This window comes from Alosa alosa, chromosome 4 (genome assembly GCF_017589495.1).
Source record: "Alosa alosa isolate M-15738 ecotype Scorff River chromosome 4, AALO_Geno_1.1, whole genome shotgun sequence".
NCBI lineage: Eukaryota > Metazoa > Chordata > Actinopteri > Clupeiformes > Clupeidae > Alosa > Alosa alosa.
The window spans coordinates 27,968,464-27,983,663 of NC_063192.1; the positions used below are offsets into that span (position 1 = coordinate 27,968,464).

A 15,200-nucleotide genomic window follows, 5' to 3' on the forward strand; every position below is an offset into this window, starting at 1 on the left:
CACTTCACGTCACCAGTGGGCTTAAAAACAGGCCAGGCCCAGAGCCGACTGAAGGATTCACTGTGCCATTGACAGAGAATTTGCTCTACACCAGTCTGGTATGACCAGACACAATTCACTTTGTGAAAATGGTCTGGCCCCTCTGCCACTGAACCCCCCACCCACCCACCCACAATGGGATAGGCCAATCACAACTGTTTATTTCATATGGGGTGGGCTTTATACGATGACAAATAGAGGAGCATCATTGATGTACTTTTGTAAACAATCAAAGGCTGCCGCTAATCATGTCAGTATCAAATGACCTGGACATTGTCAATTCGTCAAAAGAAGAACAAACAACTGCTTGTAAACTTGAAAATCGAAAATTAACTGATAGGATCCTAACCAATTCTCAATGAGAACTAGTCTGGCTAGTTCCACACAGCTTCACTGTGACCTTCAACAACTCCGCCACTGACCTTCAGGGTGTCCAGAGCGGAGAGGGCAGCCTCCAGAGCAGGGATGGCCTCGGCCAGGTCACTCTCACACTCGTTCTTCAGAGCCTGGGCCTCGTTGGCCTTCAGCGTGGCGGCCTCCTCGTCCACACGCACCACCTTACTCTTGGCCTCCACCTGGACGGACTCCACCTCGATCACCTGCCATAGCAGAGGGAGTTTTAGCAGGTGCCAGGGGAAACCAATGGGACATCACCACAGATTTACCAAAATGTTTCAAAAATAATTGGGAAAAAAAGCAGTGCAAGCAGCAATTTTTTTTATTATTATTTTTTTTTTTCAAAAAGTTTTTTTTTGGACCTGCTTTGCTTTTAACTGATAGGATATTGGAGATAGACAGGAGGTGAAGTGGAAGAGAGATGGGGGTTGGGATCAGGAAATGACACCAGGTCAGAATCAAACCCGGATCCCTATGGGTAGATAGACCATAATGTGATCAATGTCATTTAATTTCACTTATAGAGCGTCAAAACATTACACATGTCTCTTGGCGCTTAACAGAGTGTTAAACATTCAGAGAGAGCCCATGAGTAACAGGGGTGAGGAAAAACTCCCTAATTTGATTTGCTTGCACCACAGCTTCCCCCATAATATATATATATTTTTTTACGGAACAATGTCTGTTGAGTAGAAATCAAGGCTAACCTGCATCATATTTGCATTTTCGATCTTAGCCTGCTTCAGTTTGGGCTGCAGGTCCACCAGTTCCTTCTTCATTTGTCCCACCTGACAGGCAATTTGCCGGGTTAGGAGTGAGTCACCCAAACACATCCACACACATGCATTGCCATTAAAGGATCTGTGGCAGTTTTTTAACCTGAGACTCGGCGAAGGCCAGCTTGTCCAGTCCATTGGTGTACCGCTTCTTAGCTTTCATCACCATGTCTCGTTTCTGTGTGAGGAGCAGCCTGAAGGCCGCAATGAGCTCCAGGTAGGAGGTGGGGGTCACGTAGTTATGGCGACCAAGCTCTGACAGGAATCTAGGGGTTTACAGTAACAGGTGTTTAACGTAAGCTAACGCCATTTTGAAAGTACTTTTGGGTCACTAAGGTGGCCATGTAAGATGATGTGAGATGTTTCTCAGACATTTCATGAAAGCTGAAATGTGTCTGTACAGACTGTTGATATAAATATTCATTTATATACTGACTAATGCTATAGTTAGAAAGAATAAAAAGGCTAATGCTCCAGAGAAATTTGTGTTTCTGTGCAAAACACTTGAGAAAGTGTACTATTCATCCACACATGCCTCTGATTTCATGAATAGTTCAAATGGCATCACTCATGCACACACCTGTGGGAGAGGTTGATGGCAGAGGTGTGGAAGGTTTTGCAGATGGGCATGACTTTCTCACGCTCCTGTTCAGTCATCTCCAGAGTCTCCAGGAACTTGTTAGCCACCCGCTCTAGCGCCTCCTCTGGCCAAGGCTGATAGAACAGGACAGAGAGACACAAAAAGTGGACAGGACAAACAATGGTATTTCAAGGCTTTGCAGAATACACAATAGTTCCTTTTAATGTGTTTAATGTTGTGTTGTGTAGTGTTGTGTAGTGTTGTGTAGTGTTGTGTTGTGTTGTGTACATAAACAGAGGGAATAGGTGTGTTTTTATACGGCACTACAGTTCTAAATGGGGCATGGAGATGGAAGAGAAGAGAGAGGGTTTGCAGGCCCCAAATCACCCCATGAAGGTTGCAATAATGCCCAGCTGAGTGTTACCTCTCACCAAGACACAACTTCAACCTTCACAGCTCAGGAAGTTCGCTAGAAGTCACCCTAAGAAACATCAGACGTGAATTACGAGGCTCATTAGCACGGCCAAACCTGGAACCAGTCGATGGTGCAGCAGTTGATGAGGGAAGGGAACTGCCGTAAACGGTTCCTGAAGGCGTCACCGATCGGGCTGAAGGCCACCACGATGTGAAGGTTCTCCCGACACCGAGTCACAAAGTAGGCAAACAGCGTCAGAGGGCTGAACTCCAGATTCTTGTTGCCGGCCTGGGCAATGGGTCGAACAGCCTAAGAGACAAAGAGGTGAACGTTCAAGTGAATGCCAACTGTTTTTATCAGTGTAAATCTGTTGTGTATCATTTTGAGAATATAAAACCTCTCACTGGGTATATAGAAATAGGAGGATGGATGATATTTTATGATTTTATTATGATTATAATGCTATATTATTATTATTATGTATTTGAACATATTTACCTCCATGATTTCCTGCTTTTCGTCAACAGCAAACAAATTTGGGACCTCCCCTGTATTCAAGACGCTGTCCACATCCTCCAAGAAGGCCTCCTCCTTGATCTGGGCATCAGTAAGGAGGAAAACCGTCTTCTGACCTTTCACCCCAGCGCTCTTCAGCAGGTGCTGTAAGAAACACCACCTATCAGTGCTCCAAATACCAATACTGGCTCCAGCTCCATAACGGACTACCCAAAGCTGGCTAATTTCCAGACAGTTCACAGTGTCTGACAGTGGAATGGACCTGGCTCTAATTCAGCAGATCTACTAGATCTGAGCCAAGACAGAGTCTGCTACCATCTCAGGGCCTGTCCACAAGGAGACACTTTTTAGGTTAAACGCAGAGGTTTTGCTTCGTCTTGGCCGAGCGTCCAAACGAATCCTGTAAACGCACTGCCCGAAACCGCACTTTTCTGAAACCTGGTCTCAGAGTGGAGAAATCTGAAACCGTAGCCCGTTTGAGTTTGTTTAGACAGCTTAAACCAAGACATCCTGCTAGCGTGATCGATGATGTCATCGCCACACCTCAGCTGCCCTGGACTTGCACTTATAGTATTGCCTAACAACACTAGTTTTCATACATGACATTACCTACGATTACACTCCGTTAGTGTTCCATGTTCAGTGAACCTCAGTTAGTTAGTAGTATGTCATATTCAGTCATTTACCACCTAAATATATTGCTGAGACAGTCAGTTACCACCTCAGGCTGTCACACTGGAGCGTTCTTGCGAATCTCGTACCTTCAGGTCGTCCCTCCACTCGTTCATGCCGTAGCTTTTGGAGATCTCAGGCTGGAAGAGCGTCATGCCGGACATGAAGGTGGCCAGGCGAGTGATGGACTGGCGCCCGCTGCCGCCGACCCCCACCAGCAGCGCGTTCCCACCCGGCTGCTTCAGCACCCTGCTGATGCGGGACAGGTGCTCCAGCACGTAGCTTAGCAAGATGAACAGAGAAGAGAGGACAGTTGGCCTTCATCTTGAGAAAAAGTGGAATAGAGCATTATGTCCAATATTCTAATATGTGGTTTAATGTTCTGCATTGGGCCCAATATTCCAATATGTGGTTTAATGTTCTGCATTGGGCCCAATATTCCAATATGTGGTTTAATGTTCTGCATTTCTCATTAGTGGGTCACTGTGACACTGAAAGTATAATTCTACGTCTGCATCATGACCCTGTATGACTATGTGCCACCATCTATATTATAAAATCATTCATGGTGGCACCAAAATCAGTTTATGGTGGTTCTGGTCAGTCAATGGCTAGTTAATTTTGTATTGAGTAGCATCTACTGCCTCCATGGCAAAACTGATACATAGTATTCACCACAATATGGGGAATAATTCAAGACTCATGAACAAAATAACTGATATATGCTAATACATATGTTCATATGTATTCAAATTGAGAATTACATATCTATCTATACGGGATCAGTATGGTTAACGGAATAGCAGAATGGTAGAAGTATAGTATAAGTATATACTCTTTTGATCCCGTGAGGGAAATTTGGTCTCTGCATTTATCCCAATCTGTGAATTAGTGAAACACACTCAGCACACAGTGAACACACAGTGAGGTGAAGCACACACTAATCCTGATGCAGTGAACTGCCTGTTACAGTGGCGCTCAGGGAGCAGTGAGGGGTTAGGTGCCTTGCTCAAGGGCACTTCAGCCTACTGGTCGGGGTTCGAACTGGCAGGGATACAATTGTCTGCTAAATAACATTCACTCCGGTTAAAAGTCCGAAGCATTAACCAGTAGGCCACGGCTGCCCCCTGGTGTGGTAGTTACCGGAAGATGACGAGGTTCATGCGGTTCTTGTGGGTCTGATTGTACTCCTCCAGGCAGTGCTCCACCATCTCGCTGAAGCTCTCCATGGACGGCACCTCAGCATACAGCCTCTCCGACTCCTCCACCTCAGGGTTCATGTAGTCTCCAAACAGCAGGCTCCTCAGGTCCTCCTCAGAAAGCTGCACAAGCAACACCCAAAACACAACTCAAGCTATTTACTATAATAAAGTCAAATAATATAAAGTACATGTTATTTAGCTGACAATTTCATCCCAAGCAACAGGGACCTGCAACATCAGGTTTCTCTCAGGTGGTGACTCGACTGATAATCTAATCTTATTATTCATACCTTACAACCAATTAAATTCAGAAAAATGTTCATTCATAAAATAAAAATAATAAAAGGCAGGGACATTAACCCTAACAGTGAAAGCACTCTAAATTCAAAGCTTCAAAGTACTGTATGTATTAGTCACTCACGCAGAATGACATTCAACACAAATACAAATGTGTCAAATATACTAATGGAAGACAATTTCATTAATTGAAATGTTGTATTTTCCCCAGTGATTTCTAACCTGGTCCCCTTGCTTGAGATGATCGAACAAGTTGTCGAAGCTCTCTCGGAAGTGGTCGCTCACGATGCCTTTCATTAGCTTGAAGAGCCAGGCGCGATCCTGGTCATCCACCAGGCGGTCGTAGAAGACTCGGAAGACCTCATGCACAAAGAGGCGGATCATGGTGCGCTTGCTCTCCAGGGAGTCTTTCTTCAGCAGCAGGCAGCCCCGGATCACGCGGGAGAAGTCCCGCAGGTTGAACGTGTAGTGGGACTTCGCTGGGGTGGGCAGGAGGTTCTCCATGGCTTTTTTATAGACCTTGTTGAAGAAAGGGAGAGAAAGACAATTAAAGAAAACAAATATAAACATTGATGGCGCAAAGGGGGTAAAAAGTAAGATTAATATATTTATTAGTATAAATCACTATTATATAATACCATTTATATAATACACATGATCTTTTGTATTGTCAATCAGAAGATATCCAGCTGAATTCTTTATTCTGTTTCTACTCATCTTCTCATCTATTTTTCTAATTTCCTCATCTATCAAATCTACAGGAAGTAAAAATGGCAGCGTACCTCCAGTGTTGCAGTGACAATCAGGTTGCCCGTAGTGAAGCAGTCAGGAGGGAACTCATTGTTACGCAGGTAAAAGGACACTATGCTGGAGAATATGCGGACCATGGTGTCATCACTGAACACGTTAATGCTGCAGATGTTGAAATGACGCAGGAAGCGTGATGTCACCGCGTTTCTTCCTCCACCAGGAGGGCCCATCGCCGAGATGAGTTGAAGGTCAACTAAAGTGATCTTGGTGGTATCTTTAATATCATACCTGAAACAAATATGATTAGTTTGAAACATTGGGCCATAATGGTGCCATACAAGTTATACAAATGACTAAAATGCATATATGAGATGACATGTCCCACTTTCTAAGTGTCTGGCTCACCAGTTTCCATGGTCAAAGAACTGCCGCAGCAGCTCAATGGGAGGCTGTGCTCCAAAGATCTCAACTGCTGGCATGTTCATGTCATCTACAAATATGACACACTTCTTGCCCATCGGAGGTCCGAACACCCCCTTACGCCTTTTATCCAGCCTAGACATGATGATGTCCTGCTCAAGGAAACGAGGTCCAAGTAGAAGTTGAGTTTAGAAATGACAACTTTTCAAGCCTTTTACAGTGCATCTGGTCATTTCAACCCTTATACAGTGTATCTGGTCATTTCAACCCTTATACAGTGTATCTGGTCATTTCAACCCTTAGGTTAGCCATTAGCCAGCGGCAATTATGGTTCGGCAGCGGAGCGGTGGCAACGCGACCATATTCCATTGTCAGTGAAGGCAAACCGTTTGTGTTTACATAGGAAGGAGATAGAACTTATCATGGTCTGAGCGCTGCTTACGCTTGCCGCTGTCGCTTGCCGCTGGCAAATGTGATTCCCGCCTTATTCAGTGTATTTGGTAATTTCAAGCCACCAAAAACTCATATATTTACTCATACTCAAAAAAAGCTACTCAGATATGTTCTTAAATTGAGGTGAATATGGTGTTGGTGTAAAGGTGGCTGTGGGATCAATTTAAGTTGCTATACAACAGATGACATTAAGTTTTCTCTCCTGTTACACTTAGTTTTCCTTACAGGATGGGAAGTGGGGGAAGGAATGCTTTTTTCTCTCTCTTTTTGAGCCTCTTGCTAATGTAACAAATAAATGTACATCCATTATTAAAGATCATGAGGAACCTAATTGTCTGGCTAGTGGGGATTTCCCTGCAGCTGAAAGGCACAAATACTTCGTAGAATATGACATTTAATAATAATAATAATAATAATAATAATAATAATAATATAATTATATTAATTAATATATAATAATAATAATAATAATAATAATAATAATAATAATAGTAATAATAAGTATTATTATTATCATCCTTATTATTATTATTATTATTATTATTATTATTATTATTTATTAATTAATATAATGGGATGTAACTCGAGATAGAAAGAAAGATTAAGTACTGTATATTGTGTATTGTATTGTATTTAGCATTGAGGTGCAAATTGTCACTGTCATTGGTCACGGTGATGTTGACACATGCCTTGTGAGGCAGACTAAGCTTCTACTTTACTGACTATGTTCAGGTTCCTGGGTTTACCTGGGTCTGATTGGCACTGGTACGAGCAGAGAAGTTGATGAAGAAAGGCAGGTAGCTGTCCTTGTCCAGATTGTTCATGAGTTTCTCCTTCACGTACACGGACTTCCCTGTTCCAGTGGGGCCCACAAACAGAAGGGGCCTGAAACGTAAACAAAACACAAAGGCCTGCCCTTTCAACAAACTCCAAAAAGAGATTCACGAAACAGCCGTCATCTCTCATGTTCTCCTGCCGGCCATCTGGTAAGGCCGAGACACTTGAGCTCAATTTGGACAACAGCATCTGCTAAATGTAAATAGCAAGGCAAGGTCATAAGATTTATAAAAATCTTACGTTGCTCAATCGTTTCAACTGACACAGAGGAGTTCCACACAACTGACGGGAAAATCTACTGTGATTACCCTTTAACGCTGTGATATACTGTAGAAAATGCATGCTTACACCCCATAATGGATGCTCAAGTCCATCAGGTAGGTATACCGCACAGTGTCAATGGTCGGGACGATAATATCCTGCACCTGGGTGCTCTTGTCCCCCAGGGTTATGTTCTTGATCGATTCATTCCAGTTCACCCATCGGCCTTTCCCTTTGAACTGTGTGTGATACAAAAGAAATGTTACAGAGGGTTCAGTCAATGTGTTCTGAAAGGGCCTCTGTTTAGATTCTCTGCAAATAAACAGGAATTTCCTAAAGGTTAGTTAGTAAAACGCTTCATCTCCATGTGGAGATGACTAAAAGGCCTTCCTGCAGTTCAGCATACAGCATTCAACTGCCCACTGAGTCACTGATGATTGTAACTGTACGACAAAAACATCCCTGCAGTCAGCAAAAACAGAGAGAGAGAGAGCGAGTCAATCTATTTGTCAGGCAAACCTCGTAGCTGTAGTCGTAAACCAGACCCTTGTCATCGAAGGGGCACTCCCACTTGGCCACGGCGGCCGGGAAAGGGTGTTTCTCCGAGCCTCCCATGACTAGCCCCCTTAGGAACTCATCGAAGCGCGCACGTCCATCTGTGTCACAGCTGCCCCCCACTGACCACACCAGGGAGAAGGCGAAGGCAGCCTGCAGTGACACACACACACACACACACACACATACACACACACACACACACACACACACACAGTACAACAGTTTAGAGAGCTGTCCAAGTATATCATTACATTTTTTCCAATATATTTCATTTGATATACAGTATTACAGTGGTGGCCCTGGTTCACTTGGTAGCCAAGATAAAAAACACAATTATTACACCCTGTCTATTAAGACTGCACTGAGGGAGAGGTCATCTCCATTGACATTGCATTCTGCAGTATAGGGTGAGCACTTAACACATATGCATCCCTTTCTAATAATTCGTGCCCAAAGCAACTGACTGTTGCCTAGAAGTATAACAGGTAATTTACCATGATCCATGTGCGAATGTTCTTGTTTCCAGGGTCCTCAGTCACAGGCCCAGTCATCAGCATCTCAAACAGTCTGGTCAGAGACACCACTGTGTTGCTGTTACTTGTAGGGACGACTTCCTATATGATACCAATAATGTGTGACGACATACGTAGGTCAAGTATAAGTATAAGTATAAGTATAAGTATAAGTATAAGTATATATACTCTTTTGATCCTGTGAGGGAAATTTGGTCTCTGCATTTATCCCAATCCGTGAATTAGTGAAACACACTCAGCACACAGTGAACACACAGTGAGGTGAAGCACACACTAATCCCGGCGCAGTGAGCTGCCTGCAACAACACAGCGCTCGGGGAGCAGTGAGGGGTTAGGTGCCTTGCTCAAGGGCACTTCAGCCGTGCCTACTGGTCGGGGTTCGAACCGGCAACCCTCCGGTTACAAGTCCGAAGCGCTAACCAGTAATTGTATACATCTTCCATAGGTATATATCATAGACCTATATGCCATTTAGATATAGACTAATATGAATTAGAATTGGTAATAAACTAGACTGAGCTAATGAACTAATTGCCACTAATATTTGAAGTGAGTTGAAGGTGGTAGTAGGCACATATTAGATGTGAGTGATATGAAAAGGAAAGGCAAAATGCTGTGGATCACTACACCCACCCTGCAGTTTTTACGCAGGGTTCTGAGAGCAGGAGTAACCATCCAATCAAACAGCTCCAACAGCAGGGCGGAATGTTCCGGAGCCTTCAGGGTTCCGGCAGGGTGTAAAGCCAGGAAGTGACCAGCGGCATCCACCCTAGCTGAGACGGTTCCATGTAGATCATCCCACAGCGGCTAACCGTGGCTGGCTACGAGCAGGCAATGAAAAGGAGAGAGGAACAAAAAATAATTCACAATTTGCCTTCCAGAGGGGCTGTCAGAACTAGTCTGTGGGTCTGACCTAATTCTGAGGAGTCATTGTGGCCTAATCAACTGTACTCACTGAGGCCTGCGAGAGGTCCATGGCCTCAAAGATGAGACTCATTTGGCTCGACATCTGAATAATTTCTCCACTCATGAGACAGAGCTGCAAAAGAAAGAAAGACAGAAAGTATCACCACAGAAAAAAAGATACAAAAAAAAATAAAAAAATAGCTAGGAGCTATTTGTGTGAAGTTGATGTTAACTCCCTGCCTTTTTGTTGTCGTCAAGCACAGTGTTCATGCTCTCGATCCAGAGGGTGTCGATTGGCCCATCAAACACAACCCACTTCCTATCAGGCGTCTCCGAGGACGCAAACTCACGGAAGGTGTTAGCTACGATCCCATCTGTCCACTGAAAACAAGAAAGAAAGGCAACAAGAAAGAAAGAAAGAAAGAAAGAAAGAGAGAGAGAATGGCAGAAAAAAAAGAAAGAACATCAGAAATGAGGGGGAAAGAGGACATGCCTTTATTTTCTAGTCTGTATCACACTGGACTTATCTTTTCCATTTGAATTCATACAGAACTCCTCATAATGCTCCTACATCCTATTTACTCAATGCTCGTGAGAATCAGTGGGCCATTACAAAACTGACTCATCTCGTTTAATTCTCATTTTCATACATGGTCTCTACAGCAATAAAAACTGGCCATGTCAACACATCAGTCGCTCAATCCCATTGTCAATCAGAAGTCACGGCAGGACAGCAAATCTCAGGCTGGGATTGGATGAGTATGTTGACCGCATTGCCACTGGGAGGGGGATCATACAAAAGCCACCTACTTAGTAGCAACCATCTGCTCTGCTGATGATAACACTCAGCTCCGCGCTCTCCCTGTCTGTCTGACACACTTATCAGATTTACCAGACCACCGTCTGACGTCACCCACATCATTAAGTCAGAATGGCTGCTGCTTGCCGACGGTTTGAGTCAGTCAAATCATAATGCTCGTGGAGAAATTGGAGATGAAGCCGCTCGATTTATTCTCACCATGCTGAGAAAAAGCACTCTTTTTTCTGATTGGCTGACAAGTATCTGACTTGTGACATCTATTACTCTCAAATATCAGATATGTATAAAATCTCACTTATACACTTATACACTTATACATTATCTCTTATATTTGAACTACAAAGTGACAATTCCCCTAATGCTATCTCTTTCATTTTGTAAGATGCAACTGTTTTTTCGTATTGCTTGCTATGTATTGCTAAAAGTAGATTTTTCAAGCGTACCTCATGCGAGACGGGATCAAACTGGCCGAAGAGCTGACCCATGGTGATGGACTTGGGATTGACGGTGCGATAAATCACCCTCTCCTCCTCATTGTAACCTCTCTCGTGCATGAGGGTCAGGGTGTCAGCAAGAACATGCAGCACTTTGGTTTTGCCTGCAAAAGGCTCTCCAACAAGCATGAACCTAAAGCGTTTTAAGAAACAAGAATAGTAATAACAAGAATTTATTGATAATAATGATAATAATAATAAGAAACATGGTTGAGGTTGAGGTTCCGCAAGGTTACCCGTGACGAACAATCATCATCTCGTAGGTCTGAATGATCTTTTCGAGGAAAACATTCACTGGCTGGACGTTATGCTCTTTGCAGCACTCCTGTGCACAGTCCAAGAAGAGCTGGAGACCAAACAAGATACGGACATGACACACAGGCATCTTAAAGGTAGAGTCTGTGATTCTGACACACGGGCATCTTAAAGGTAGAGTCTGTGATTCTGACACACGGGCATCTTAAAGGTAGAGTCTGTGATATTTGAGCTCAACAGCCAATCAAATTACATTCCTCCTATCTGTGCTTCTAAAGCAACATGTTGATTAGCTGAAAATGTTTATAGCTCGGTCTGAGCAACTATTTGTTTACAGAGCTCAAACAGTGTTTGCACATTAGGACAAGTAAAAAGACAGGTAAAAGACAGCTAGAGAACCACTAGAGAAATTTGATAAATTTGAGGAAAAAAAATTCTATTGAATCGCAATTGTGTACTTAACATTAAAAAACCTACAGAACTATCTATGTGTCACAGGTAAAGCCATCGCACCTCATAGTCCGCTACAGGCAGGGTGATGCCAGGGAAAAGGTCACTGGTGATGCCGTTAAACAGAGGAATATCATGAGACAGGAACTTGGCCTCATTCACATCTTTGATGGACCTGAGCAGCTGAAGAACAGAGCACTAAGCTTTAACATTTCCTAATGCATGACGTGATAATCTTGCAATATGATTGAAATATTCTTGAAATATTATTTGAAATATTCTTAAAATATGAATGAAATATTTTCTTTACAATTATGCTGTGCCCTTAGAGTGCCTACCAGTATGTCCTCATTTTCCTCAGGAAACTTGAGTTTGAGGTTTCCTGCGGCCACCAGCACGGCTTTGACGGCCCTCATGCCGTAGTCGTAGTGGAACTGGGAGGAGAGCTGCTCCGAGCACAGCCTGTAGGTCATCACAATCTTCACCGACAGTGGCTTGGCGTTGAGGAATCCATAGGAGTACAAGGAGATCTCTGCTATCAGCGCATAATTAGGCACCATCATGGCCACTGTCCTGAACAGCACCTGGTAAACAGGAGACAGGGGAGGGGAAAGCAGCCAGCGGTGCAACTGAGATAAATGAGTTTGACCTCCCATCCTGCCGATGGATTTAGCATCTAGCTTTCTCCATCAGGCGGCTCGAATCGGGGGGATGGCTAATTAATCCGTACGTTGAGATTGGATGAACAGGGCTGTTCCGACACCTTTAATTTAATTAATCTACAGCAGAAGTAATGGAGGTGTCGGGGGGCCTTCAGTGGGAGGAAGAGAAGGAGGGAAGGAAGGAAGGAGGGAAGGAAGGAAGAAGAGAGGGAGGGAGAGAAAAAGAAAAAAAGAGAAGAGAGACGGTCACCTTGAGGTTATCAGGGAGCTCAGATCGACCGGCGTATCCAGGGTTCATGGTGATGGCGACGAAGCAGTTGGGGTTGAGCTTCAGTTCCGTCCCCTCAAAGTCAAAGTACTCCATTTTCAGCTGGATGGCGCGCTGGATGCACAGGATTTGCTGGGCCACCACAGACAGCACCTCCAGCTCGATGCGGTTGAACTCGTCAAAGCAGGCCCAGGCCCCAGATGAGGCCAGCCCTTTGAAGAACTAACGTGTGGAGTAGGGAGCAGGCAGAACAGCACCGTAAGACAGTACTCTCACCTTGACATACAGTAGTTTCTGTTAACTTCAGTCAGTTCTCTGTGTGAGTGTGTGTGTGTGTGTGTGTGTGTGTGTGTGGGGGTCTATAATCAATATGATTAAATCTCAATTTCTGATTCTACATATATATATATATATATATACATGTATATCAATTCACCAAAATCAATACCTCATGTTATGAACCAGCTCATCACTCAAATGAAGCCAATAGTAAGCTATATGGTATCGAGACCCTTCATCAGACCCTTCAAAGACAAACATTTCATACCTTGCCCATGGCCAGATAGTCCAGCCCATCAGAGCAGTTGAAGACCACACACTGCACAGCCAGAGCTTTGGCCAGATCCTTGGTGGTCTCTGTCTTCCCTGTGCCAGCAGGGCCCTCAGGTGCGCCTCCTAGATTCAGGTAAAATGCTCCAATCTGAAACACAGGGTCATGCACGATAAACAACCAATATATTCAGTGATCTAATATCAAATATGTGACCCTGCAAGGCGAAACCAATCGCTTTGGTAAAATAATAATAATAATAAAAAAAAAAAAAGTTTTTGTACCCACATGAACAGCCATAAACTAAGCTTTCCAACGATATGTTTATCGAGGGCATTGCAAAAAGTATCGCTAAGATAACCACGTCCAAAGTTGGCATGGTTCTTCTGTCACGATACGCCAGAAGAGGAGAAAATCATATAATGGAAAAATACTTTTTAAGTAAATTGTCACGTGCGATAGTTATTACAGAGAGGGTTAAACAGTCAAAACGTATATTTTTCTGTGAAATTTGTTCACAATATGAAAGTGTAGACTGTATAGTGTCGAATTATGCGAAAACGTGAAATTGGACATTTTAACCCGTAAGTTTGTTTATCGTGGAATTTCTCAAAATAGCACCGTGCGCAAAGCGACTGGTTTTGCCTTGCAGGGTCACATATGTATTGTTAATTTTGTCTACATATATATTTAATGTTACATTCATATCACATCAGAGTTGATGGGAAAGGGTCTATGCATTATCCATATAACCATATTGCCATTTTTGACTTTACCAAAGTGCGGTAGCATCTGTCTGTCAGAGGAGTGATGACAAGACGAGGTGAGTTGCCTAGATACTCATAGGCATACTTCACATCACAGTTAATAATGCGGACACGAACGTTCTCATTGGCCCAGTAGTAACGCAACTGAGCTAACCATTGGAAATCCGTTTCATGTGAGACACCTGCAACAAAAACAATAAAAGGCAATCTAATAATCAAAGAATTAATCATCAATCAATAATCTCATCATATCATCTGATGTCATATTATATACACCAAATAATGGTTGTGTATCTGTAATGACTTTGTGTATGTACCAGTATGTATGTATGTATGTATGTATGTATGTATGTATGTATGTATGTATGTATTTATGTATGTATGTACAGTATTGTATGTATGTATGTATGTATTTTTGTATGTATGTATACTGTATATGTATGTATGTATGTTTGTATGTATGTATATATTAAGTGTGTATGTATGTATGTATGTTTGTATGTATGTATTGAGAGAAAGTGGAATAGAATGCCCAATATTCCAATATGTGGTTTAATGTTCTGCATTTCTCATTAGTGGGTCACTTTGATACTAAAAGTATGATTCTATGTAATGACTGTATGCTATCTGTACTGTCCCTGTGTATATCTGTGTGTGACTATGTATTTATAGATAAGCGGGAATATTATGACTTTGCAGTGTTTCACTGTTCTGCATGGCTGCGTCAGTAGCTATCTGCTCCGGATTGCCAGGTTGCCACTAATCAGAGTCTGATTCAGTGTAGTCCACGTGCGATGGGATGACCAACGCCATCTCCCGTCAGCCTGGAAGGATACTTAAACACTAACTATTTCCTTGTCTAGTTAGAGCAGCTGATGGATCTTTAGGTGAAGTCATGCTGTCTCTCCCTTGATGCGCATCATTGTAAATAAACTCTGTTCCTGATTTTTCATACTATTGGTCTGACTGGGTCTCTATTAAATCTATGGTATCAAAATTACCATCAGTATGCATGCATGCCTGTATTTGTGGCTACCTTTCTCAATCATCTCCATGACCACGTCTCGAGCGTGTACATCTATGGTCACCAGAGCGCCCAGCGTGGTGCGAGTCTGTTTGGGTAGTTTCCCTCTCACCAGCTCCACAATGTCATTCAGCTGCAGCTGCAGCTGCTCATGGTAGTTTCTCAAACCCTACAAAAGCACCAGTGGCAGTGAGACAACACACGTACTGCTAAAAATATGGAAAAATGTGGTCTTACAAGAGCACAAGAAAAGACAAATAAAAGTTAAATAACATCAAAAATCCTTTGACACCTTTTCA

General features: G+C 43.1%; 1 protein-coding gene across 1 annotated transcript in view; it reads right to left on the reverse strand.

The window, feature by feature from the left end:
• Positions 1-15,200, reverse strand: part of dnah12 (dynein, axonemal, heavy chain 12) — a 45,248-nt gene that overhangs the window by 20,303 nt on the left and 9,745 nt on the right. The window contains 27 exon segments of the mRNA XM_048241044.1: positions 462-638; positions 1,143-1,223; positions 1,315-1,477; positions 1,792-1,925; positions 2,321-2,515; positions 2,705-2,866; positions 3,484-3,676; positions 4,538-4,716; positions 5,116-5,412; positions 5,676-5,931; positions 6,049-6,215; positions 7,263-7,401; positions 7,702-7,853; positions 8,134-8,322; positions 8,667-8,786; positions 9,339-9,436; positions 9,439-9,526; positions 9,661-9,744; positions 9,852-9,992; positions 10,875-11,058; positions 11,162-11,271; positions 11,694-11,813; positions 11,969-12,214; positions 12,543-12,782; positions 13,108-13,260; positions 13,887-14,059; positions 14,914-15,070. Of these exon segments, the coding sequence (XP_048097001.1) occupies positions 462-638; positions 1,143-1,223; positions 1,315-1,477; positions 1,792-1,925; positions 2,321-2,515; positions 2,705-2,866; positions 3,484-3,676; positions 4,538-4,716; positions 5,116-5,412; positions 5,676-5,931; positions 6,049-6,215; positions 7,263-7,401; positions 7,702-7,853; positions 8,134-8,322; positions 8,667-8,786; positions 9,339-9,436; positions 9,439-9,526; positions 9,661-9,744; positions 9,852-9,992; positions 10,875-11,058; positions 11,162-11,271; positions 11,694-11,813; positions 11,969-12,214; positions 12,543-12,782; positions 13,108-13,260; positions 13,887-14,059; positions 14,914-15,070 (4,398 nt within the window).